At 36.9% G+C, this 23,111-nt stretch overlaps 5 protein-coding genes and 1 long non-coding RNA gene across 8 annotated transcripts; 3 read left to right on the plus strand and 3 right to left on the minus strand.

The window, feature by feature from the left end:
* Nucleotides 1–1,113: 1,113 nt before the first annotated feature.
* Rubicon (run domain Beclin-1-interacting and cysteine-rich domain-containing protein rubicon) lies at nt 1,114–5,435 on the minus strand. Of its 2 annotated transcripts, none has more exons than XM_081986985.1 (10): nt 4,939–5,435; nt 3,392–4,283; nt 2,938–3,336; nt 2,761–2,865; nt 2,538–2,712; nt 2,306–2,485; nt 2,075–2,257; nt 1,834–2,016; nt 1,624–1,780; nt 1,114–1,567 (listed from the first exon to the last, which is right to left on the minus strand). In XM_081986985.1, the coding sequence occupies exons 1-10, from the start codon at nt 5,104–5,106 to the stop codon at nt 1,379–1,381; spliced, it is 2,631 nt and encodes an 876-aa protein (XP_081843111.1). In that variant the 5' UTR covers nt 5,107–5,435; the 3' UTR covers nt 1,114–1,378. The 2 variants fall into 2 exon arrangements, with proteins under 2 accessions (XP_081843111.1, XP_081843110.1); XM_081986984.1 differs by having other exon boundaries at nt 2,761–2,877; nt 4,939–5,434.
* A 109-nt stretch (nt 5,436–5,544) lies between these two features.
* Nucleotides 5,545–7,876, plus strand: Dus3 (Dihydrouridine synthase 3). Of its 2 annotated transcripts, none has more exons than XM_081986991.1 (7): nt 5,545–5,703; nt 5,773–6,382; nt 6,438–6,675; nt 6,733–6,906; nt 6,991–7,121; nt 7,182–7,360; nt 7,414–7,876. In XM_081986991.1, the coding sequence occupies exons 1-7, from the start codon at nt 5,669–5,671 to the stop codon at nt 7,841–7,843; spliced, it is 1,797 nt and encodes a 598-aa protein (XP_081843117.1). In that variant the 5' UTR covers nt 5,545–5,668; the 3' UTR covers nt 7,844–7,876. The 2 variants fall into 2 exon arrangements, with proteins under 2 accessions (XP_081843117.1, XP_081843118.1); XM_081986992.1 differs by having other exon boundaries at nt 6,456–6,675.
* A 127-nt stretch (nt 7,877–8,003) lies between these two features.
* Nucleotides 8,004–9,633, plus strand: LOC145733985 (uncharacterized protein C1orf50 homolog). The gene is made up of 6 exons (XM_081987034.1): nt 8,004–8,166; nt 8,222–8,353; nt 8,408–8,514; nt 8,570–8,626; nt 8,680–8,841; nt 8,901–9,633. The coding sequence occupies exons 1-6, from the start codon at nt 8,133–8,135 to the stop codon at nt 8,994–8,996; spliced, it is 588 nt and encodes a 195-aa protein (XP_081843160.1). The 5' UTR covers nt 8,004–8,132; the 3' UTR covers nt 8,997–9,633.
* Nucleotides 9,634–9,638: 5 nt separating this feature from the next.
* LOC145733954 (dnaJ homolog subfamily C member 11) lies at nt 9,639–12,710 on the minus strand. Its single transcript, XM_081986995.1, has 12 exons — nt 12,440–12,710; nt 12,252–12,381; nt 11,641–11,896; nt 11,384–11,586; nt 11,213–11,329; nt 11,068–11,163; nt 10,905–11,016; nt 10,730–10,846; nt 10,371–10,577; nt 10,102–10,321; nt 9,919–10,048; nt 9,639–9,868 (listed from the first exon to the last, which is right to left on the minus strand). Exons 1-12 carry the CDS (start codon nt 12,509–12,511, stop codon nt 9,846–9,848), a joined length of 1,683 nt encoding a protein of 560 aa, XP_081843121.1. The 5' UTR covers nt 12,512–12,710; the 3' UTR covers nt 9,639–9,845.
* Nucleotides 12,711–13,659: 949 nt separating this feature from the next.
* Nucleotides 13,660–14,135, minus strand: LOC145733584 (uncharacterized). The gene has a single exon (XM_081986482.1). It carries the CDS (start codon nt 14,044–14,046, stop codon nt 13,723–13,725), a length of 324 nt encoding a protein of 107 aa, XP_081842608.1. The 5' UTR covers nt 14,047–14,135; the 3' UTR covers nt 13,660–13,722.
* Nucleotides 14,136–18,432: 4,297 nt separating this feature from the next.
* LOC145733999 (uncharacterized) lies at nt 18,433–20,066 on the plus strand. Its single transcript, XR_014179320.1, has 2 exons — nt 18,433–19,539; nt 19,613–20,066. It is a non-coding gene; the product is annotated as an uncharacterized LOC145733999 (long non-coding RNA).
* The last annotated feature ends 3,045 nt before the right edge of the window (nt 20,067–23,111 follow it).

Below are 23,111 nucleotides of genomic sequence, written 5' to 3' on the forward strand. Positions count from 1 at the left end.
ATTGTCAGACATAAGTTGGCTTATTTATAAATTACAAGTTTGTACTTACATGATAATAAATGCACAAACCATTTTAGGACGAGGGTGGGTGTCAGGGTAGGTTTCCCTTAATTTTCGCGACCGAACAGTTTAGTTTCGCGGATAGTTTCTGACTCCCCCTTTTCCAACGTTTCTCTGCTATTTATTGTAAGGTAGTGTCAGTTCCTTAGTCAGTTCAATTTCACTTGGATCATTGTCCGAATAATTGACGACTTATTGCTGACTGAACACTTTAGCTAGCTTCCATTCTAAAAGGTTCGGATTGCTTACTTTTCAACTTGAGTAGTCAACCACTTGTTTCGGTCTTTGGTTGATTTTCTGCTGACTAAGTAATTAACGAAAATCTACTTGTGACAATATTGAAGCTGGAATCCTGCTAAATGGAGAACGATTGAATAAGACAACCTAGCTTCCTTGCAACTCCTAATAGACAGGATCACATCGTATAATCGACAATATGGTTTGGAAATAAACAAAACAAAGTTCTCCTTGAAAAAGTCAACAAATACACATACTTGGGCAGGAACGAAAATGATAACTGGGACCATTCTGTGGAGATCAGAACGGGTATTGAAATAGCTAGAACAGCATTTATCAGTATGAAAAAAGTCTTTACCAGGCGCGACTTACAACTGGCAATGAAAATAGCTGGCCTCCTCCAAAAAACTTGAGTCATTTGAAATGTGGCTGTACCGAAGAATCCAACGAATACCTTGGACAGAGTGAATAACCAATATGGAAATGCTGAGAAGGATGGGAAAGGAAAAAGAAGTGAATACAGTTAAGACTCGAAAGCTACAATACCTGGGACATGTAATGCGCAATGAAAGCCGATATGTCCTTTAACAGAAGATTCTCCAAGGCAAAGTATATGGTGCTAGAGGAGTGGAATATCGTGGTTGAAAAATTTAAGAACGTGGATCAACCACTCAGCTGTTAACAAAGTTCGAATAGCTAACATGATAGCCAACATCCGGAACGGATAGGCACCCTAAGAACAAGAATATAACCTACAATAGGGTAGCATCAACCAAGTCCGTTCCGTAATGGATTAAGTCATTAATAACCGGGACACACACAAAAAAATATAATAGACAAACAAACTCTATTCAACATTTTTTCTCTTTTTATAAAATTGTGTCAGAAATAACAAGCACAAAAATTAATACTATCAAACCTACATGTCAGTAATATAAAAAATATAAATAATAAAACAGATTTATATAATTACAGGGTGAGAGATTTTGTGATCGCTTAAGTTTGTTTTAATTATGTCTAAAGATAAAAAGCACAAAGGCATATGATAAGAAAAATATCTCTTTAGATTCGCATTGACTTATTAAATCACAGTTTCTGTCTGTCGTTCACTCTTACGTTTGCATTTTCGACAGGTACTTTTGTCCGTCCAACATTTAGTGTGGAAGCAAGTGGAGCACTTGGAACACCTGGTAACTACCCGCATTTGCCACGGGAATATGACCTCGTCCGCGTTACAGAGTTCGCAAATGTAGCCTCTGGCTAAACATAACTGGAACCATATAAATCAGCAAATTAACATTAGTGTTTTTTTAAGCATAAGCTCACTTTGCATTTCGAAGTATGACGTAAACAAACGTCCACCAGGAACATCAGTTTTCGTTTCAATTCACCGTTTTTCACATTAACGAGATCGTCAATTGAGTATTCGTCCGGTTTGGACAGAAAGTACGGAGGTAACTCGCGTTCCAACCACTCCTGAGCCCTATACAGCTTATATTACAATCAACAAACTATAGGAATAAGGTATACACTTACGTTTCTGCTAAACGACAGGTGAAAATGTACTCTTTAAGGTAGGACAAACCTAAACGATAACGTCTGATGAACTCTAAATGTTTCGAGAGTTTTCTAATGTCTTTATTCAAGTCAAAAATTCGAAATAGCGGATCGGAGTACATTTGTTCGAGAAGTTTAAAAGAAAATGTTGATACGGGATACCTGCATTGATTTGAACAAAATAAACGTAAAATTCAACTTTTGTTAGATTTGCACTTACCGACCAAAATCCCATTTATACAAAATTCGTGCAGGAATCAAAGCTACTTGGTTTTTGTGACACCCTGTACAAAAATATTTTCCCAAATAATTGCAGTAGCGCAGTTTAGATGCGTACTGTGCTGCTACGGTCATGCCACAACCAGCGCACTTGTAATTCTGTTTTTCGATTAATTCTTTCCTCCTAAAATTGTTTTGTTCAAACGAGGTTTTAATAAATGGCTAGACATACGAAGGTGTGGGCAATAACGTCAAAACTATTTGAGGCCTAGGGGGCGCCCAATCCCTGGTACCCCTCAAAGGGGTCGAAGGCCCCTCGGGCCCGTCAGGGTCCACCGGCCAACTTTTCGGTAGCGGCAAGAGAGCTTGAGGAGCGTCCTCCTCTGATACCAACCACTCCAAATCGGATGCCCTAAATTAAAATCTTTTAAGAGCAATTCAGCGTAACTTTTACTAAAACTGACTTTGGTAAATGTTTCTCGTTGAATTTACTCAAAAGAGAAAGAGCAACGCCCTCAGCGCTCAGTATATCAGAGGGTGCCACAGCCGCCACAATTTCCGAAGATCCATCAGGAGCCCCACGCGGTTTTTTCAGAATGTCCGCATCGGAATAGAGTGAAGCCATTGACATTGATAATCCTATTATATGTATGATTTATGATACACCATTCCCTATAAAAGTGTTACCTTGATTTTCATCCAGATAATTAGCTTCATCAATCTCAAGATCTTCAACCTCTTCAGAACTGCTACATCCAGATATAGAGCCTCCTGGAGTGGAACTGGGACTAACTGTCGTAGTAGCTAATTGTAATTTTCGTACTCAATTACATTTGAAAATTTTTCTTTCACCAACAAACTTACTGTCAGTCCTACCATCACTGGATCCTCGTCTTCCTCTGTTCTCGGCCTTCCTTCTCCCCCTTCTCACCCTAATCCTTTGCTTTAAATTCAGCAACAAACGGTCTTCGTTGTCCTCACTGTCAGTTTCGGAGATTAACTTGTTTACGTAACCCATGTCCCGGTACTGACACTTTAGCTTCTCCATGGCCGAAATTATGGCCTCGGACACGCTAAAATGCGCGTTTTCCCTGTCCAATTCCGCGTTGCTGCGTGCTTTTTTGCTCGAAGTCAAATAGGCTCTAAGGCTTTGTCCTTTAGCCGGTTTGGGAAAGTAATCCTGACCGGTTGACATGGGCAAAATGCTCATGCCACCATCTTCAATAAAACTCTTTGGTTTGTGTCGACTGTAGTCTTTTTCACCTGTCAATAGCAGTTTTACTTACTGGTTAACGCAAAAACAACATGTATATACTACCTTGTCTAGGTAAAAAAGTGTATTCTACCATAGTCAAAGGACTCTGCGAGAAAAATCCACGTTTTCCTCTAGTATTATAAGAAGATCCTGGTGAAAACCCTTCTTCCCGCCCCTGATAAGTCCCACTACTGTGACTGCTACTCAAAGAAGGAGTATACTCAATTATGTCACTGTTATTAATGATAATAGCTTTTACAGGTTTCCCGTGACCCTTTTCCAACTTGCTTTTCTCTGGTTTAGGTTGTGGCAAATTGTAATCTACTCTCAACATTCTAGAAGGAATTTTCTTAGTGTGTAAAGGCGTGTTCGGAGTGGTTCTACTTTCAAAACGAACTCGTTTGTCGATTTTCACTGAACTGTCAATTTGTAAGGCAGGCAAACTGGACCAAGGTTTCAATTTACCAATTATCTTCCTGTTTTTAATAGGGCTGTTATCCACTACATCTTTTAAGGCACTAACTTTGCTATTTTTATTTGTGCAGAATTTTAAATGACTATCTGGGAAACTAGAGCACCTGCGGTGGGTTTTAGCCAATCCTTTTGAACTAGCATTTTTTAGAAACAAACAGGGATTTATTTCAGATAGGTAGGTTGCTTGATTTTTTTCCACAGCTCTTAAGCATATTAAAGTGGCGTCCGCGTATTCTTTCTGACACAAAAAAGCCCAATTTTCATAACAAGACAACAAATGAGATTCATCCATAAGCAGCCAAGACAGTTTCACAAAAAGTGTATGCGATTCCAGGCTTCTATAAAGCCAAATACGTGATTTGTCGGATTTTAAAAGGGCCGGAACATGAGGACGGTATTCACAGTCAAGGGCAAAATAGGATTTGGAAGTTTCAGGCTGTAACCATTCCAAGCCTTGTACAAATTGATAAAACTCTCCTTCCTAAAATTAATATAATATTTATGTTCGTTTTGAGGCTATATGCAGAGAGATATAGGCCACATTTGTTTTCACGCTCCATGGAGCAAGCAGAGCTTTTTTGACGTCATAATGACGTAATTTGACAGTTGCTCCAATTATAGTTTTGCTAAATTACGTCATTGTGACGTCAAAAACGCTCTGCTTCCTCCATGGAGCTTGAAAACAAATCCGGCCAAAGCATCACATTCGCTACAAATAAGGTCTGTTTGCAGAGGCAATCCCTGACTGGTTTCCAACTCAGAAACAGTAAATGTCAAGTTTCATTGGTTGGATGCTCACATGACTGTGACATTTTCTGACTTGTGCCCAATAGATTTTTCTCTTTCTTTGATTACTAGTTGTACTAGTTGGAGATTCTCTCTGGGAACAGACCTATAGAAGTCACAACACATTGGCCTTGATTTTATGGTGGCTAATGACTGATTGCACAAATGTGTTGACCAACTTAGGTCATTTGTTTTGACTGTGATCGTTTGCATATTATCTCGCACATTCAAAGCACTTGACGCTGATCTGAATGTTAGTGCAACCATTAAAGAACTAAATTGGCTTGCACTTCACAGAGTCAACTTCATAAAATTAGAAACAAACTTATTTTGTAAATAAAAATACTTACTGGTGAACTACATTTGCACCCATGTTGAAAAATCTTCTCCAAGCACAAATATAAGCGATTAAGGCCTCCGTAAACGGACCAAACATTGGGAACTTGAGCCAGTAAAAGCCCCTCAACTGTGCTCTTTAAACTTTGCAAATGCTGCTGGTAAATTGAAGTATCCTCCATTTTCAAGTCATAATAACTTTAGTAGCACTGTCCAACAATTTTTACAAAGTGATTATAGGCCATTAATAATTATTAGGTGTGTAAATATTTTGGTATTGATTAAATTTTTACTTAGGCTTATCTAAACAGTAAGCAGCCTGGTTTTGACTTGGCAGTGTAACAATATTATCACCTTGCTTCTGGAACTTTTTAATTAAAAATTACTGCATTTGTAATTTTTCTTTAAATACTTTTACTGATAAATATAAATAACAAGAAAAAATGTTATGACACTTCCACTCCAATGAATGGCTGATACAGCCAGAGCTCAGATGTCAGCTGATTTTAAAAGACAAGACACAAACTATAGAGATACTGCGAAAGTAGAAACAAGACAGAAAATGAAGAATCAGTTTTTGACAGACAGATGTCAGAAAACTAGGGATTTATGGGTAAATTAAATTCATAACCTTACTTTATAGTGTGATAGTGTTTGGCTTATGTTTGGATAGTAAAATATTTTTAATTTTAAATTAGTTTAATATTTCAAATTTTGTGCTAGTATTTGTTAGTGGGGACGTAAATGGAGTCCACTGGAGTATGTGCCATCAAGGCCGAGTAAGTTAACAGCCTTTTATTTACCTACTGTAGTTACAAATTGTTTTCCCACTAACCCCTTTTCTAAAGGTATATTCTGCCTGAACAAGAACGCAAAATAAACCTGGATCATGTCTCAGACAAAGACAAACAGCTACTCGAACCAAAAGAAGAGACTGTAGAAGAAAATTTGGTAGAACAGTCCACTGTCAGTGATGAACCCCAAGCAAAAAAACAGCGATTTCAAAACAAAAAGAAACTGAAAGGCCAGAATAAATCGAGAGGGCCTACATTTCAAGTAAATAAACTGGAGCAACTCTGTGATTTTCTGGCACAAGTTCAAGAAGGAGAAGCTCTGCCTGAATGCCCACGCAAACAGTGCCCTTATGGGCATGATATTGAAGCATATTTGAAGTCCAAGCCTGCAGACATAGGGCCAAATTGTTACAATTTTGAACAGTCAGGAAAGTGCACTAGAGGTTTAGCATGCAGATTTGCCCAAAGTCATCTCACCCCAACAAGTAGAAATCTAGTGGACCAAAAAAAGTATGAAGAGTATGAAAGTAAAGCTCCATATGTTATGAACCAGCTAGACAAAGAGGTGCAGTTTGCTTTAAGAAAACGCACCTATGATTTTAACTTAGCTGAAAAGCTCATTGACACCTATGATAATAGTAAAAAAAACATGTCACCTGATGAGGTGAGTTACATTGCAATTTTCAATCTTGTTTAGTTCATGATACAAGCGTTTTAAGCTGTGCAATTACTTGAAGAGACCTTTTAAAAAGTCCTTTGGATCTGTGACTGATGAGGACATTGTGAAGCTTAAATCGAGGGAAAAGAAAAAAATACATTGGGCAGATAAACTGTACTTAAGTCCACTCACTACAGTGGGTAATTTACCGTTTCGAAGGATTTGCAAAGAATTCGGCGCCGATATTACTTGCGGAGAAATGGCCATGTGTTCTAATTTACTTCAAGGCATGCCACCAGGTATACAATTGATTTTTTCCTTTCTTTATTTGGAATTTATTTTAAAAAATGTTTCAGAATGGGCCTTGATGAAACGTCATCACACTGAAGACATTTTTGGTGTCCAACTATGTGCCAACAATCCCTATTTGTTGGTAAAATGCGGTCAAATGTTGGAGAAAGAGTGTAATATTGATTTTATTGACTTGAACTTGGGTTGCCCCATTGATTGGGTGTTTAGGAAGGGTGGAGGTGAGATCTTTACTTTATGTCTTTAAGTAAGGAGTAACCTTGTATATAATTTTTTTAAACAACATAACTTTGAAACGTCAACAGGGAGTGGAATGTTGCTAAGACCCAAAGTATTGGAATCCTGTATCAGGAATTTAAGTGATATTCTCCCTATTCCAATGACAGTTAAAATGAGGATGGGTGCTTATAAAGATGAGAATGTTGCTCATGAATTGGTAAGTAAATTTGACTTGATTTAATAACTTATTACTTTAAAATTTGATTTGGGGGTCCAGGCACCATCTATAAAAGAATGGGGTGCGTCTCTAATTACGGTCCACGGCCGATCAAGAGAACAACGGTACACCAAATCAGCGAATTGGGCGTACATTAGAGAAGTGGCAGTAAACGCCGCTCCCTTGCCAGTTTTTGGCTGTGGAGACGTTCTCAGTTATGATGACTACAAACGAGTTAGGTATTCCTGCTTCAATCATTCGTTTTCGTCAAATTTAAACCACTTTAATTTAGAGAGGAAGCTCCGGAAGTAGCGGGCGTAATGCTCGGCAGAGGCGCTCTAATCAAACCGTGGATTTTCACGGAAATTAAAGAACAAAAATTGTGGGACATCTCCAGCCAGGAACGTTTTGATATCCTGAAAAAGTACACTAACTACGGACTGGAACATTGGGGCTCTGATAGTCGTGGAGTGGAGAATACTAGACGATTTATGCTGGAGTGGTTATCATTTCTGTACCGGTATATTCCGGTAGGGCTGCTGGAGAACCCTCCTCAGAAAATCAACGAACGTCCCCCGTATTACAAAGGACGGGACGAGCTTGAAACTTTGATGGCCTCACCAGCCGCCTCTGACTGGATCAAACTGAGCGAAATGCTACTGGGCAAAGTACCAGACGGTTTTCGGTTTATACCAAAACACAAAGCTAATTCCTATCAGTAGAGTTTTGCCAATATATTGATTTATATTAGGAAATGTTTATTTTAATTTAGTGCCCTATCAGTTTTTCAGTCACGTGTGTGTGTGTGTGTGTGTGTAAGGACAAATTTAAAGTCACGTGGTCTTTAATCGTTCTGTATTAAGATAGTCACCTGAAATTATTTATTTTTTGCTCTGTCTAACACACATTTTCTTCACTCTGTTTACAACCCTAACCTCACAATTTTTTTTAGATTTGGAATAATTTGGTAAACATTTCAGACCCAAATTCCCAAACTGAATTTCATTAGTCATGAAAAGAATTAACAACAGTGCTAGTGCCTCAGGTACAGTAAAAACAACATTAAACTAATTATTTTACTGAGTACGTCAATTTCCTAGATGGATCACTACCAAAAAAGCTTAAAGAAGGTTCCATGGATGTGGTCATGACTGAAAGTGGTACTTGTAGCACCCAGGACCCTATTAGCACCTTAAAGAGCTTTTTGCACAATGAAATGGATGTGGAGCACAGTCAGTATTACTTCTATAAGTCAATCATCCACAGTTGAAATTGTTATGTTACAGGCTTAGTGGAAAGAGAAGCAAGTCCATGCGACTATTCTTTGGTTAATCCCAGTTATGTAGGTTTTATGCCTGATATAGAAGGATCACAGGAATTGAGTGGGGCTACTGTGAGTGTATGTAAACCATACAGGTGCTTGGTATTAAAAAAAAAGATATTTTTAGGCATCATCCCTTTTATCTAGCAATTCAGTCAGTAGAATAAACCAGATAGGCCAGCAAGTAAGTACTAGCTAACTAGTTTACCACGTCAGTTTAGAATATGAACACTGCAGATGAAATTTCTACATGAAAGTCTCCAAGCTACAATAAGACAAACTGAAAGAAGTCAACTTCTCCACAAGGCTGCTTGTAACTTTGTGAAAAAACCTGGAAATGTTTACCACTTGTATATTCGACCCTCTGGCCAAAAGTATTTTAGCATGTTATCCCCTGAAGTTAGTGTTCTGCCTGCCTAATTTTATAAATGCAGATTTCTTATTTTGTTTTTTTTTAGGATTGGGGTGGAAATCCACCCCATAATTTTCTGGGCAGTTGGTATTTGGGTTTAGATCAAAATTGGACTCCTAGAAGAAATAAAACACAGAAATGAGGGTATCACATGGCTTCAATCAATGTCAAGTACATTTTTACAACTAAAGCTGAATTCATAGTTGTTGAAATCCGCAAGAAGTAAGCAGTAAGCCGAATTAAAAATAAACAATATACTTGTAGAACTTTCATTCATAGTTTGACAAATAAGCGCAAGCCGCATGAACCGCAAGCAGTAAGCAGCAAGAAATGAATCATTTTCATTTGTTACCTTGCTTCTTACTGCTTGGTGCATGTCGGCTGTCTGTTTCACCCATTCCTGGGTTTTCGAATTGTCATTTGTCAAGTATCCCATCTTTTCTGGTTTTCACTTTGATTACTTGCAGCTGCTATAAAGTAATCATTGACAAAATCCATTTTCCCTAAAATTCAGCAAAAATTCAATGAATAGAATAGAAATAAAAAATTCTAACCAAATTTATATTGTAAACAAAAAAATAATCTGTAGTCTGTCAGTTTACTAACGTCAAACTATGAATTGAAACATTTGCGGAAGGCTACTTCTTACTACTATTGCTTGCTGCATTTACTTCTTGCAGAATTAGAACAATGAATCCAGCTTTACATGAGCTATGCTGCAGTATTAAGCTCCTATTTACCTTGTTTCTGTTTAATGACAATATAAAGAAATAAAAACACTTGATTTAGTCGTCAACAACCTTTATTGCTGAGTAACAAGGCAATAAATAAATCACGGAAAGGCAACTCCACTCAATAAAATAACAAACATTTTCATTCTGGCACAAAACAAAATATAAGATCACCGTCTGCACCGAAAATTTCAACAATGTTCGTTCCAATTCTGACTCTAAGTCTCTAACCTAATAGCTGACTAGCGATTGGCATGACGTTACGTCACGTTTGTTCTGTGGGCTGAGTAAAATCGTAAGCTGGACGTATTTTCAGAGAAAAAAAATACTTACAAGTTTTTGGTAACCTCAAATATTCATTATCTCTTATCGTGACTTCGTGAGGTTGTTCATGGTAGTTGTAGATTACATGCAACATTTTTTCTTCACCCAATGCAGGATCGAAAAATCCCGGAAGGTCGCTCTGTGAATGATTATTACTGTTAAATTGTTTGCCCATGAGTGTTAACTGCTCACCTTGGAATTTTCGTGAATAACTAATTTACTGTCCTTAACCAAACACTGTACTGGTACAGTAACATCTATGACATCATTTGAAGTTTCCGTATCACCGCTATCTTTCAGTATTTTTCCGTAAATCGCTTTGATTATCACTAAACCCCTTTTTCGTTCCTCTTCCTCTTTAATTCTAGAATACGTCGCCTGCATTAAATCCTGAGCAGCCATAGCCTCCTTCCTACAACACTAATCGTACAGGCTGTCACAAAAAAACAAAATTATCAAACCTTTTTTCCAGCAGTTTACTGAAATTATTCTGTTTTTGCTTCTCTAGCTTTTTCGATTTTTCTTCCTTGAGGAACGGTTCCACTATGCCTTTTTTCACTATTACATACAAAATTAAAGGCACCACAGTGGCGTAGAATACGGGCGAGGGCATTATTTCCTCGCATAAGTGAATCGGGCATGAGTACACCTGATTAGCTCGCGTCAACCTAAAATCGTCCTATAAAAATACACAACCCGCCGTAGCACTATCGCCCAATAGAAGACAAAGCAATTAATTGGTAGAAATAGTAATAATAGATCAAGAATTACAAAATATTGTCCCCAAATTGTAGAGTTATTGAGACTCTTGTAAGCTTACCGAATTTTTAATTTTACTCCAGCCGGTACACCGCAAACAACCGAAAATGACAGATTGCTGTGTTTGGACACTTTTTTCTCCGCTCCATATTCCAGTACGCCACCAAACGTGCCAAACCTGCGCAATTCCTCTCGTTAATTAAATAAATTAACTCCAGAACTATTTATTAACATACTTTAAAGCCAATTTCAGTTTCAATTCTTGCGCAATCATTTTCCTAGTGTACTGTAACAGCACAAAAGAGTGTGGCACTCCTACTTGTATTGTAAAATTGTACCTATTGTTTTCTAAAAATAGTACAATAAGAGTTTAGTTTACCTTAAAGTACAAGTACAAACCAGTATCTCTAACTATTTGAGTTGAAAATATTGACCTAACACCTCCATGATAGGAAACATACCCAATTGAATGTTTGTCTATTTGCATTGCTAAAGCTACAAAAACACAATCATATACAAGTTTTAACATGTAAATAGTCCCTACTTGACATAATTCCAGGTCGAATCCCTTCAGGGGTAAACTGCAAAATAGTCCCCCCATTCCAGAAGAACCGTTTAGTCAAAGTGCGAAAGCCTTTCAAAGAAATAGCAGGGCCACTACCTAACTCACCATTAAAATAAGAAATCAGGAACTGATTGTTATGAAACAAAATACCTGCAGTCATTTCCACTTCTGCCCAACTTTTATGAGAAAATAAATGCCGCCAACTTAAATTCACCCCCCCACCACCGGTGCCGTTTTGAGTTTGAAGTTGCCCGGACAAAGTGCACGTGTCTTTTTGCGTCAGAGGAAAATCCACACCCTGAGAAAATTGCATTGAGGACACCTCAATATTGGGAATTCTTGCAAATAACCCTCTAAAAATACATCAACTTGCTAAAGCTGCATTATCATGAATTTTTTATTCTAACCCATCTAATTCCTCATCAAACAGAACTTCATCATAGGGATTAAATAAATCAGTGGCGTTCACTGCTATGGTAACACTTCCTGTTGGATTGGTTGCCTGTCGTTTTTGCCTTTCAGCCCGCTCTTCAGCCAGTTTCTCATATTCTGCTCGAATTTCCGCGGGCGTTTTAGTCCTCTGAACTATTTCCCAACCCTCAGTTTCAAGGCCTTTTGTGCCCAAAGAGTCATAAATAGCCCTCTTATGGGGATCAGATAACACTGAAATACCAACCAGTTAATTAGTTTTTGTTTTATAATAGATAGTACCTAATTTGTTTTGAAGTATAATGTTGTTCAGATTTGGTCATAAAGAATGCTTAAACTTGAAATTTAAGGTGGATAGTTGGAAAGTGAGGTTAGTGGAAAAGGTTCTACTTTTGTATGTATAACCTGAGAGTACAAATTTTACAATACACATGTTTTACCACAAGATTTTAGAGACTACTTATAGAAGTAATTGGCGCCCCAAACTTTATCTGGAGTCTCAAATAAAACAGATAACCTGTATGTTACTTGTAGGTTGCTACTCATGCAAGTAATAACACCTATTATACTAAATAAAAAACTCATTCACCTTCATAAGCTCTCTTGGTCTTATTGAACATGCCCTCTGCCTTAGCTTTAAGAGCTGGATCAAGATGTTTATCAGGATGGTACATCCGACTGAGTCTCCTGTAGGCATTGTTGATTTCCTCTCTTGATGCCTAAAAATCGACAAAACTGCATTGATAACATACCCCACAAGTGTCTCAAAGTGCCTACATCTTTGGGAACGTTGAGAAAACTGTAAAAATCCTCGTCTGAGACATTTTCATCATCTGAGTCCAAATCCATGGTTGAGGTTAGGATTGCGGGTGCCCGACAAAAGTTGCGCGTTTAAAATCAAGTGTACGCCAAAATTGGAATTGGCATTAAGGTCACAAAACACTAACACATGATTTATTAATGGAAAAACTGTTTTTTTTGGTATCAACAATATTACTAGTGCTCAAAAAACGATCATACGGGAAATTTTGAGGTTAGGTGTCAAGTGAAGTTTTTCTAGTGTCACTGTCAATTGTCAGACTCTATAGCCTACTTTCCGTTAAACGCTTAACTGCTTAGACCATGCTTTCATAAGCAAAAGTAAATTAACTGTTTTCTGATTAGCAATTCTTTGTAAATTCAAGTTTTTCGTGTTAACTGAGTATCACTTTTAACTACTGTTACTTCTGAAAACAATACGGGCGATAAATATTGTAATTTTTATACAAATAGCATTTTCTGTACTTAAAGCTGTATTCGGTTATCCCTCGCTAGACCAAGCAAATTTAAATTGAATAATGGTCACGTGACACTCCTCTGTCTACGATTAACGTAATCACATGATAACTGTCAGATTATTATCTGATTAGTGGAAAGAAAAATAACCGATAATGGTATTATGTGGTAAAAATATGAGAAAAAAAAAGTTGTTTCTAAAATATTTCATCTAATTGAATGTTCCTAATTAAATTTAAAAAAATATTTGTTTTGTTCCAAGCACACCTGAAAACAAAAGATATTCGTGACGAAAACCATTTTTGTTGGTATATTGAAATGCACGCACCGCGACTACGGACTCCGTTTAATTTCGCGCCATTATGGACAAAACGGCCATTATGCACGCCGATTTCATGGACCGGCACAACGATGATGTGTTTATTTTTCTTTGTTTTTGTTCCCGAGCATTGTCTTGAACCGCGCGCTGAATACATCATCTCTTTGAGTTTCAATTGAATCGAGTTCATTTCACGCTTAATCTCTAGGATTAGCATTAAAGAAACGACGCGATTCGAATGGGCCCGCAATTTAAATATGTAATTGCCCATTCACTCTGGTTTTATAATATAGAGTGAGTCAAATAGTATAAAAATGACCCAATCTTGGTTATTTATGAGTTTTGCAAGGGTGAGCAATGAGCCGTTTTGGTCCCTTTTGCATTTCTCAGTAAAACCACACGGTAGTAAAGTACTTTTGTTTTATTAATTTATTATGCTTTAATAATGAAAAAAGTTTTTCAAAAATTATTTGGGTTGAGCCAGCTCTAAAATTCTTCTGGTTGGTTTGTATATTAACGCACTGCGACTTACTCTGGTAATTGACTGGGTTAAAGGATCTGTAGGAGCCATTTGGTCGCTCTTTTTAGGGTTGACGTACTTTGGTTTAGACAAGTTCATGAGCCTTTTAGTAGGTTTGTAGTTTGTTGGCAATTTGGGCACTTCTCGACGAAAATTAGGATCGTCCTGGGGGGCGTATAGGTACCGTTTGGGTTCCGCCAGCTTTGCTAAACGCTCTTTTTTGCTTTTCCAGGGAGTAGATCGCTGTCCACCGGGGTAGATGTCGGCCATTTTGCGCTTTTTTAGATTTTTATTTACTTGATGATTTTTTTGATGAATTTGAGTACACGCGTCAAATTTGAAAGTTTTATATAACCGGTGTCTTTTGTTATATTTTATAAGTCCACCTGATTTTTACTTTTTGAATAACCCTGTAGCATGTTCATATACAACATGGATATGAACCAAAAAACTCTTCTTTTGTATTTATATCAAATAGAAGGGTGGTATTTTGCCAGCTTAATCTTGTAGCAATGCTGACTTTCTCTAAAAGCAAAATTATTGCAAAGTGTAATGACATTGACAAAATACTAGTGTTTAGCATACATCTGGTTATTGTCCAATTATCTCAATAAATTTGGTTGGGAATTTAATTAACGTCTCTACCGACCAACGTCTTAATAAAATGATTATTTACAACCGACTACGGCAGTTATTATTGAGGAAACGGCCGTTTTGGTGTCTTTATATCCAACGAAAACTGAAAACTGACCGGCTGGTTTAATTCGCAACATAAAATATCGTCCCCTAAGTCAAAGCACCGGTTTGCCCAATCCAAACAAGTGATTTATGCCGAAAAGTTAGCGCAGCCACTGCTGAAATTACATAGCTGGAGCACGGCTATTATGCAGCTTGTCTCGCGCGTATTTAACCGCATTGCACTGTTAACAAATGGAACATAATGGCCGGTTATTGTCGGCAATGAACTCTTAATGTGTAGCTTGCCGATCAATTTATCGTGTGACTAACTGGCGTTTTTATAATATAATTACAATTAGGTTGGAGAATTGATTTAAAATTATTAAAAATCAGTATAGAAGTCTCGAACATGGCAACATTGTTACAGACAGCTGTCATGCTTGTAATTCAGTCTGTCAACAGTGTCAACTTTTGACGTTTACTGAAATCCCCAAGAAATTTGGTTCATTTTAAAGTTGTATTTTTTTGGCTTAAACTTAATTTAAGTTATTTTGCTAGTATAGTGTGTTGTTTCAACAGAACTAATATAGGCCCCACTATCTCTTAACCTATTTGGACAGTTAATTGCTGTACACAAAAAGGGTGATAATATACGACCGACGGGATGACAGCACAGTAAACATTACACCATTGAAAATGTTAAGTTTACAAATATAGGTGAGTACAATTTGGGAATTACTAAAACCTCCCCTGTGCTCTTATAAAAAGCTTCCCCATTTCGAGTACCAACAAAATGGCCCATAATAAATCCCCAAAAACCCTCCAACATCGCCCGAGATTTATCTTATTCCGCGTCTGACCAAAAACAACATTTTATCCCAGCAAAATACAAAGTCAGATCAGCAACATTAAATTACGCTTTATGTACCGAAAACGCTCTTTTCGGTACATAAACTTCGAGAGGGCCGGTGCCCTTTCCCTTTACCCCTCTAGCAATTGTGAGACCACGCCCCTGTAGCCCGTGGGGGCGGTGCTTCCAGCCGATCACGTCGCCTCGTCTGTCTTTTATTTTAACCGGTCGAGTGGCGTGCGACCACGCCCATCGCGTTACGAACGCCAGTTTGTTTCACCTGTCTGCCGGCTTTTTCGGATTCTACGGACAACGTTGAATCATGTAGAGTAAAAATGCTGTGATAGAAACTTATACACATGAACATGGTAAGATAAATCCATTTTAGCAGCAGTCAATGTCAATTTTGATGGCTGTCACCTGTCAACTGTCAATTCGACTTTATTTATGCAACCATACATACAAAACTAGTTTGATATTTTTGTTAACAAGGTTCATATTGGTAACAAAATTTATACTGACAATAAATAAAAGTTACTTGTATCTTCTGCACCTTTTTAGATAAAATTTAATTATGCTGTTGCTTACACTGTCAATATTTATACGAAATTAATTCCGTCGATCTTTTGTCATTGACCATCATGGTAATTAAAGTGTCAGAGTGCCAAAGATCGTTATTCAACCCATTTTAATGCATCCTTAATTAGACACTATATAGCTCTACTTTAATGAGCTTTAATACCTCAATGGCAGGGTTAAATATTATCACTTCGCTTCGTAGCTAAATGGAGTTCGCTTTCCTCGCGCGAATAAATTAATAATAAACAACAACAATTTTGTTCTTTTTCGCCATTACGTCTATGGCCGGCTCGGGATGATTTACATCCGGCATTAACTGCCATTTGCGGTAATTTGAATATCAATAAAACTGGATCTGTCTCACGATACAAGCAAGATAATTTAATAATTACCGACTTGAAGTGAACAAATTATATAATATCTTCCTGTCATGTGTACTATGTACGAACGCCGACATCTTGCTGAACATCTGCCCACCCTAAAAACACCGATAATTTAAAGAGCGAAGGTGGCCAGCCCCCTAAAAACAGTTTAAGTGTGAACCTGAAGCCCTTAAACAACGCCTCGTTAGATGCCTATTTAATTACTAGAAGAACCCTCAGCTGTGATATAATTATATGTTATCTATTTCTATGTTGGCTGGTAATTTTACCTTTTTTTGGCACCTTATAATGATTTTTCAAGCTAAAAAGGTGCACTTGAAAATTGTCAGATAACTCAACTGACAGATGCTGTTAGTTATTTTATAATGGTTCTAAAATGTGACGTCATCTTAATTTAATTTGAATTGTACCATACATTTTACGGTGTTTGACGGATAGAACAGACACGCTCTTCTTTATTTTGAGCTATATGGCACATAACCAACGCAACTGGGAATCGGTTTAGCAGCGTTTAAATTGACTGGTATTTATTACAAAAGTATATAGTAATTCTTTGTTACTGCTAGTATAGTGGCTATAATAGGAACAAAACCGCAACTTTTGATTTGTATTAGCGCGTGCAGTTTTCGAAACTTATCAAGAACCAAAACAAAATGTGCCGTGTAAACATTGTTACCCGTTGATATGGACGTAGAAAAAACTTGGTTACCGAACGTTTCCTTTAATCCACAGAGTGGAAAAAAGCTTCACTCAACCTGTTCGAAACCAGATGGTTACTTACCGGTTGATTTTTTCATTGTGGCGTGTCCGTAAAGATGTAATTAAAATTAATCTCGACCGCGTAGCCAATAGACCGACTAAACAGTTGGAAACTGCGGTTTACGCTTTGACGAGTTCATGCTTCACATATCTTCAAAAATACACAGCATTAGAAAGGAGTCTTAAGATTAAATAACGCGAAAAAATGTCAAAAAAGTACCGCCGCGGCACGGGTTCCTGCCATTTTTCGATAGATCACGATCGCGCTTTATTCGGTGTGAAACCGCTTAAGCGAGCTACCTTTATGACTTTTTTTTTTGCTTCTATGGCGATTATTTAAAACGATTTCAGAGAAATGTAATCGTGTATAGTGGTCAACGACGATTATTGTTTTGGATTCGGGTGTTTTCCACATTTTCACGGCGGTTTTGTACAACAGAAAAACTTGAAACAATCATCAGCTTGTTTGCTCTATTGTATTGTCTCTGACCTTGCTTAATTTCGCTATAACAATATGTAATAATTGTCAATTTCAATTTTCTAGTGATAAAACTAGCTAACAGATTTTTTGTAAAGAAAACGAAAAAATAAATAAAAAAATTTAAACATAGCAGGAAGGAACAATAGCAACTAAAGTGGGAGACAAAAATCGTTCAGTATGGCGGTCAGAAGATTAGTGGCGATGATCAATCTGCTGTTGTCCACTATTCACAAATCACCTCGTCAAGTTTTCAACCTTCTTTAAATTAATTTTATAAGGGCTACATTGGCCCTGGGTCCGCCAAAAACGTAACTACAGCCCTTCCACTCACTCCGCACAGACAGTATGGACAAAATGGACGATAAAGTGTAAGAATTAAAAAAACATTAAAACCACCTTGATAAGCTGTAAACAGCGAGGATAAGGGAACCGTTGGGATTCGAATTCAAAGGCTATAGGTGGCGCTGATAATAAGACCGTTAACAATGCTTACAAAATTGAAATTGACAGATGAACATTGACAGAGAAGTAATTAAAAATAATGTTAAAATCAAAACCAAAATAATATCAATCATAGAATTAGGATGCTTACTTTATATATGCGTGACATAGAGAGATCACAAGGGGGAGGCTAAATTTAGGCAGGAGGAAAATGGAAAAAGGAAAGAAAGGAGCAAATGTAGTGCCGGGGTTAGAAATTTAGAGATCTGAAGACGGTGATTATGCTGGTCATTCAAGCAGATGTGTTGACTGTCATTAGAGGTCTTATTTATTTCTTAAACTTCCAGAAGATTAAGAAGATTGCTCTTTTCACTTAACATTGAACAAGAGTTTAAAGAAATGCACAAACGGGGTATATTGTTACCTCCTGATCCTTCCTTCTTGAATCCCCTATCTAACTAGGGAAATATGGCTTCTGCTTCCTTTATGGGGCCACTTCAGATTTGACACCGCCTACTATACTAGAAAGCCTAGAAGGTGCTTGTCAAAAATTCCAATATGGCGGAAATAGTGGTGACTTTGCGTTTGTTTGTATTGTGGAAATTGAGTTTTTTGAGGATTAGTTGAATTTTTACGGTTTAAAATCAAAACTTGATGTTATTTGCGTAAGTTATTTTGGTTTGCTGCCGTTCATAAGTTTTTCAAGCCACATTGTAACAGCAATTCAGGAAAAAGCCCGACCGTGTCAGTTTTTTACTTTACAAAAAACCGGATCTAACTCAACAGTGGTTGAACACTTTGAAGTGGAATGATTTTATTCCAACACTAAACTCAATGGTAAGTACAAGTGCTTTCTAGTACAGTAAACTTATTAGGTACTTGCTACTTGCACAGGTATGTAAGTTACATTTTAAAGCATCATTTATTGTGAGAGCAACAAAAATAGTTTTGAATGCATGTTCTTGGTAATAACATAAGAACCATTTACCAGTTTTGCTCACCTAGTTTCAAGGATTTACAGATTTTCTTACATTGAACAGTGTTTAAACTAGTTTGCTGTGTGTTGTACTTTCCAGGACAAATGTTCTAACCAATTTGTTTAGGCTGGACTTGATTGTGTATAAAAAAGCTCTATCTATACATATCTGGATCAGAAATTAACCCTTTTTTGATTTTTCACTCACAACTTGCAATCAACTACACGAAACAATTTAAAAAAAAACATATTCTTTACTACATCTGCATACGTTTCTGTATAAAACGAAAACCGCTAACGCCGCCATTAAAAGTGACATTTTAGGCTTTCTAGTATAGAGGGCGGTGGATTTACTCATTGACTAGCAATGTCGCAATTGAAATTGAAAAAAGTTGCCAAAAATGTCAATATATTTTGACATCTGACATTGGTTTTGAAGGTTATGTTATGTGTTGTGTTTTGTTCATAGTTCTGTTATTCAAATATTCAACAAAAAAGAAAAAACTTTGGCCTTTCGCTGTATTACAACAACTAGTCCATGTAACCAGGCCATAAAATTAACGCAAGTAGAACCAGGATTTAGGATTGTTTTTTAAACAAATAAGGAGCAAGTAGGGTAAGTTTTCTTGAAAGCTACATTCTTTTTAGTTCAAACTTGTTGAATTATATTGTAACTAGGTCTATTTTAGGATCAACCATTCAGAATTCGTCCTGTGGTTCAACTGTTGTGTAACAATTGAGATGATAAAAGATCCAATCCTAATTGCAGAATGTGAATTGGTAAAAGTGTTTTGACTGGGAGTTTCCAAAATGGTATGTTACAGCCAAAATATTATTATACAGTCAATTTTAATTATAAACTATAAAACGTTAAAAATTACAAACTATTTATCCAAAATCCCAGCATAATCTACGTCAAAAGTCAAAAATAGTTTGCCCATTCGATAACAGATGGCACTAAGATTGTTTTTGTGTTCCACTTTTTTAACTTTTTTAAAGTGATTTGTGACTGTAGCCATCAATTCAATCACTTTTCTATTTTATATGTATACAACTACAAATATCAAACTTGCATACAAACTGTTTAATGCAAAAGGGGGTCCAACCCTCCCTGAAAATATATCATTGGCCCAGTCCCTAAAAGGTGTGATTAAATCAAACGAGCACCGGAAAAGGCGTCAATCTTTTTAAATAGTTCTCGAGCATTCAATTCTTCATCGGACACTTAGGAAGCAGTTTCATGGTGTTGGGGCCCTTGTAATTATGTTAAAATATGACATAGAATGAAAATTGAAGGGGAGAGGGGTCTGAACAGATGGTTTATCTTGTTCCTGTTGGCAACATGTTTTATGTTTTAAACAAACTGTTTTAGTTATATTTTTGATAGGGGAGATAGACAGTAAAATGGAAAAAGCTGAAAATATGCCTTATTTTGATTTCGAAATTGGTTAGACTTCTTTTAACTTTTTTTGCGATTAGGGGGCTTTCCAACATAGATTCGGAGCTTTTGCATAAAAACGTCCCTGGTAAATTCTGCAAGGATGTTAGTAAAAAAACTCAAATTTGTCAATTTTGTAGAATTAGCTTCGCATTGCTTAATAGATCACTAATTAACATTTCATTACGCATTGTGTGTTGGTATTGAGCAATGTCAGTTAATTATAGTGTGGCCGAATTAATTAACAAAATTCGATTGATTTTTGGTGAAAATAGCGACAAAAAAGTCTCGAGAGCGTGGCGAATCGCGAACGGGGACTTCCTCCCATTTGTTTTCGGGGGCTTTGTTAACATTGTACCACCAAATTTCGTCAAGTTTTTAGGCAAAACCGGACATACGGTTTTTAATTCGAGAAGCCGTTATGTAAATTCCAGTTACATGTTTATATGTCTCTACTTTATCAGAATAATGGTTGCTCTGTCACATAAAATACTTCATCTTTGACACATGTAGGCACTGTCTTGTCTTTAGTTTATTTATAGTCTATTTTTGTCTGTTAAAATACCACTGTTTACCACCTAAACTTATACCTTCGTGCGTTCATATAGACTTCTGTTTGCACGATTAAAAATTCCAATATTGCATGACGTTTGTTTTGTAGTAAAATTGCCCAGATTAGTTTGAACAAAGCACAGTGTAAGTACATAATAATAAGGCGAATTTCAGGACAGAGGTGGACTTTACTATGAAAACTCTTATTTAAATATCAAGCAAGATGTTCGAGTACATTATACAAAAAATTAAGTTTTATATTCAGGGATGGATTGTATTTTTTTAGAAACATCTGAATTATTATAACTGTATCTCAAGTATTGCTTCTGTACTAAAAATGTATTCCGACGGTCCTGACTGAAATGCAAATTTAGATCAATTTTTAGCAAACATCGCGTGCGGCCGTGTCAAGAAAAGCGTCAGTCCGAATCTGATATCCGATTTTAATGTTGGTTTAAAGGTGCTAGATTATGTTTGCATTGACGGATAAGTTAAATTGCTTTTTCGCCCCATTATACTGTTTAAGTCAGAAATTTAAAATCTAGACTTATACTAACAGGATGGTCAAAAAATACAGCTTTCAACTTGTTGCCTTTTTTTAACACAGTGCTGTAAATTACCCATAAGAAACTCATTGACATGTGACACCCTGTCAGACGCTATTTTCATAATATAAAGAAAAAACAAGTTAAACAACAATTTCTCTCCAGTGTCATTATCAAATTAGCCAGTCACTTGAAGCGTTAAAGCGTTTAATGACAAACAATAGTAAAATCATAAATATAAATTATCGTTACGAGTGTATCACTCGGTTGGAAAAAGCGCTCTCGTGATTGACGTGTAATTACCTGCACACTGAAACGTGTATAAGACACTAAATACAATTACCCTTTGTAAATAGGCGCTTTTGCCAATCAGGTCGACATTAATATTGATTCGGTTTTCATTACAATTTACAATGGCGATTGATATTGATATGAAATTGCAAATTTTTAAAGTAAAGGCACAAGAAATCGGCCTTTCCCATTCAATTGTCCTGGCACACGAAACCGTATCATTGTGCGTGTTTAATTCCTGACGTCGCCAGAGTCAACACGACTATTTATAAGATCGTAAAACATTATTTTGTGCTTTTGTGCCTTTCGGGTCGGTCTTCCGAGGTGTCGGTTTGAGGCGTATTATGATCCGAGCGGGAGGCTTGTAACTTTTCACCGTGACAATGGGCCCCCGCGGCTCAACGCTTGTTTGATATGTGCCGCCCTGGGCACGTCCAGGCCTTGGTGGGAGTTTGCCCCCAAACGTATACCGAGCCCAAACCGAAAGTTGACACGTTTAATTTGAGCTGGCCAAAGGCCAGACTTTAAAGGAAGAAGACTTTTGTCACCACCAACTGTTAACCACCTGAATCGTGCAGAAATTTCAAAACCATTTTACAGTAAAAGACTAAAATATTCCAGTTTCGGTTAAAACTAATTCTAGAACGGGCACGGTATTCGAACCGGAGCTTTTAAAACACATAATTAACTTACATAATGGATTGTGTATTTGTAAAGATGAATAGGACGACAAAGGTCTGGGAGAAAATGAATGGTTGACTTTTAAATCTGGCGTAGCATTTAAAGCTATTCTGTTTAGTTTTTTTTTCTGTTAAAGCCACTACAAAGAACTGTAAATTGAACCGATATTTGTAGAATTATAAACACGATTAGGCAATTTGCAAGTCTCCCAAGAAGGTGACGAAACGACCATTATGCACAGTCAGTAAAGTCCTGTTTACACTACTCAAGTATTTTATTATTAACCTGTAATAATCCTGTAAAAAAATGTAACTTTCAAAAAGAGTAGCCTATTCGGTTTCTAATTCGGAGCCAAAAGCCTCCTGATCCAAAAGTCACGTGACCTCCGTGTAATTTTGTAATCATAGTGTCATGTGATATTTAGATAATAAACCATTTAAAATGTTTCCAAACGCCTTCACATACTTTGTTTCGTTTTGAACATCTCGGAGCAATTAGAGTATAATCGTGCATCTAAGTCGTCATTTAACCACTGGTCATGTGACCCAAAGTTAATAAATAATATAAGCAGGCGGCTTTGCCAAATACGTTTCCTCGTGCTAGGTCTAGTAAATTTGTTAAAAATTAATAAAATATACTAAATATAGATTAACGACAAAAAACCTACAGCAGTTAAAAACA

Source organism: Ips typographus, linkage group LG9, assembly GCF_016097725.1.
Source record: "Ips typographus isolate SLU linkage group LG9, UJ_Ityp_2.0, whole genome shotgun sequence".
NCBI lineage: Eukaryota > Metazoa > Arthropoda > Insecta > Coleoptera > Curculionidae > Ips > Ips typographus.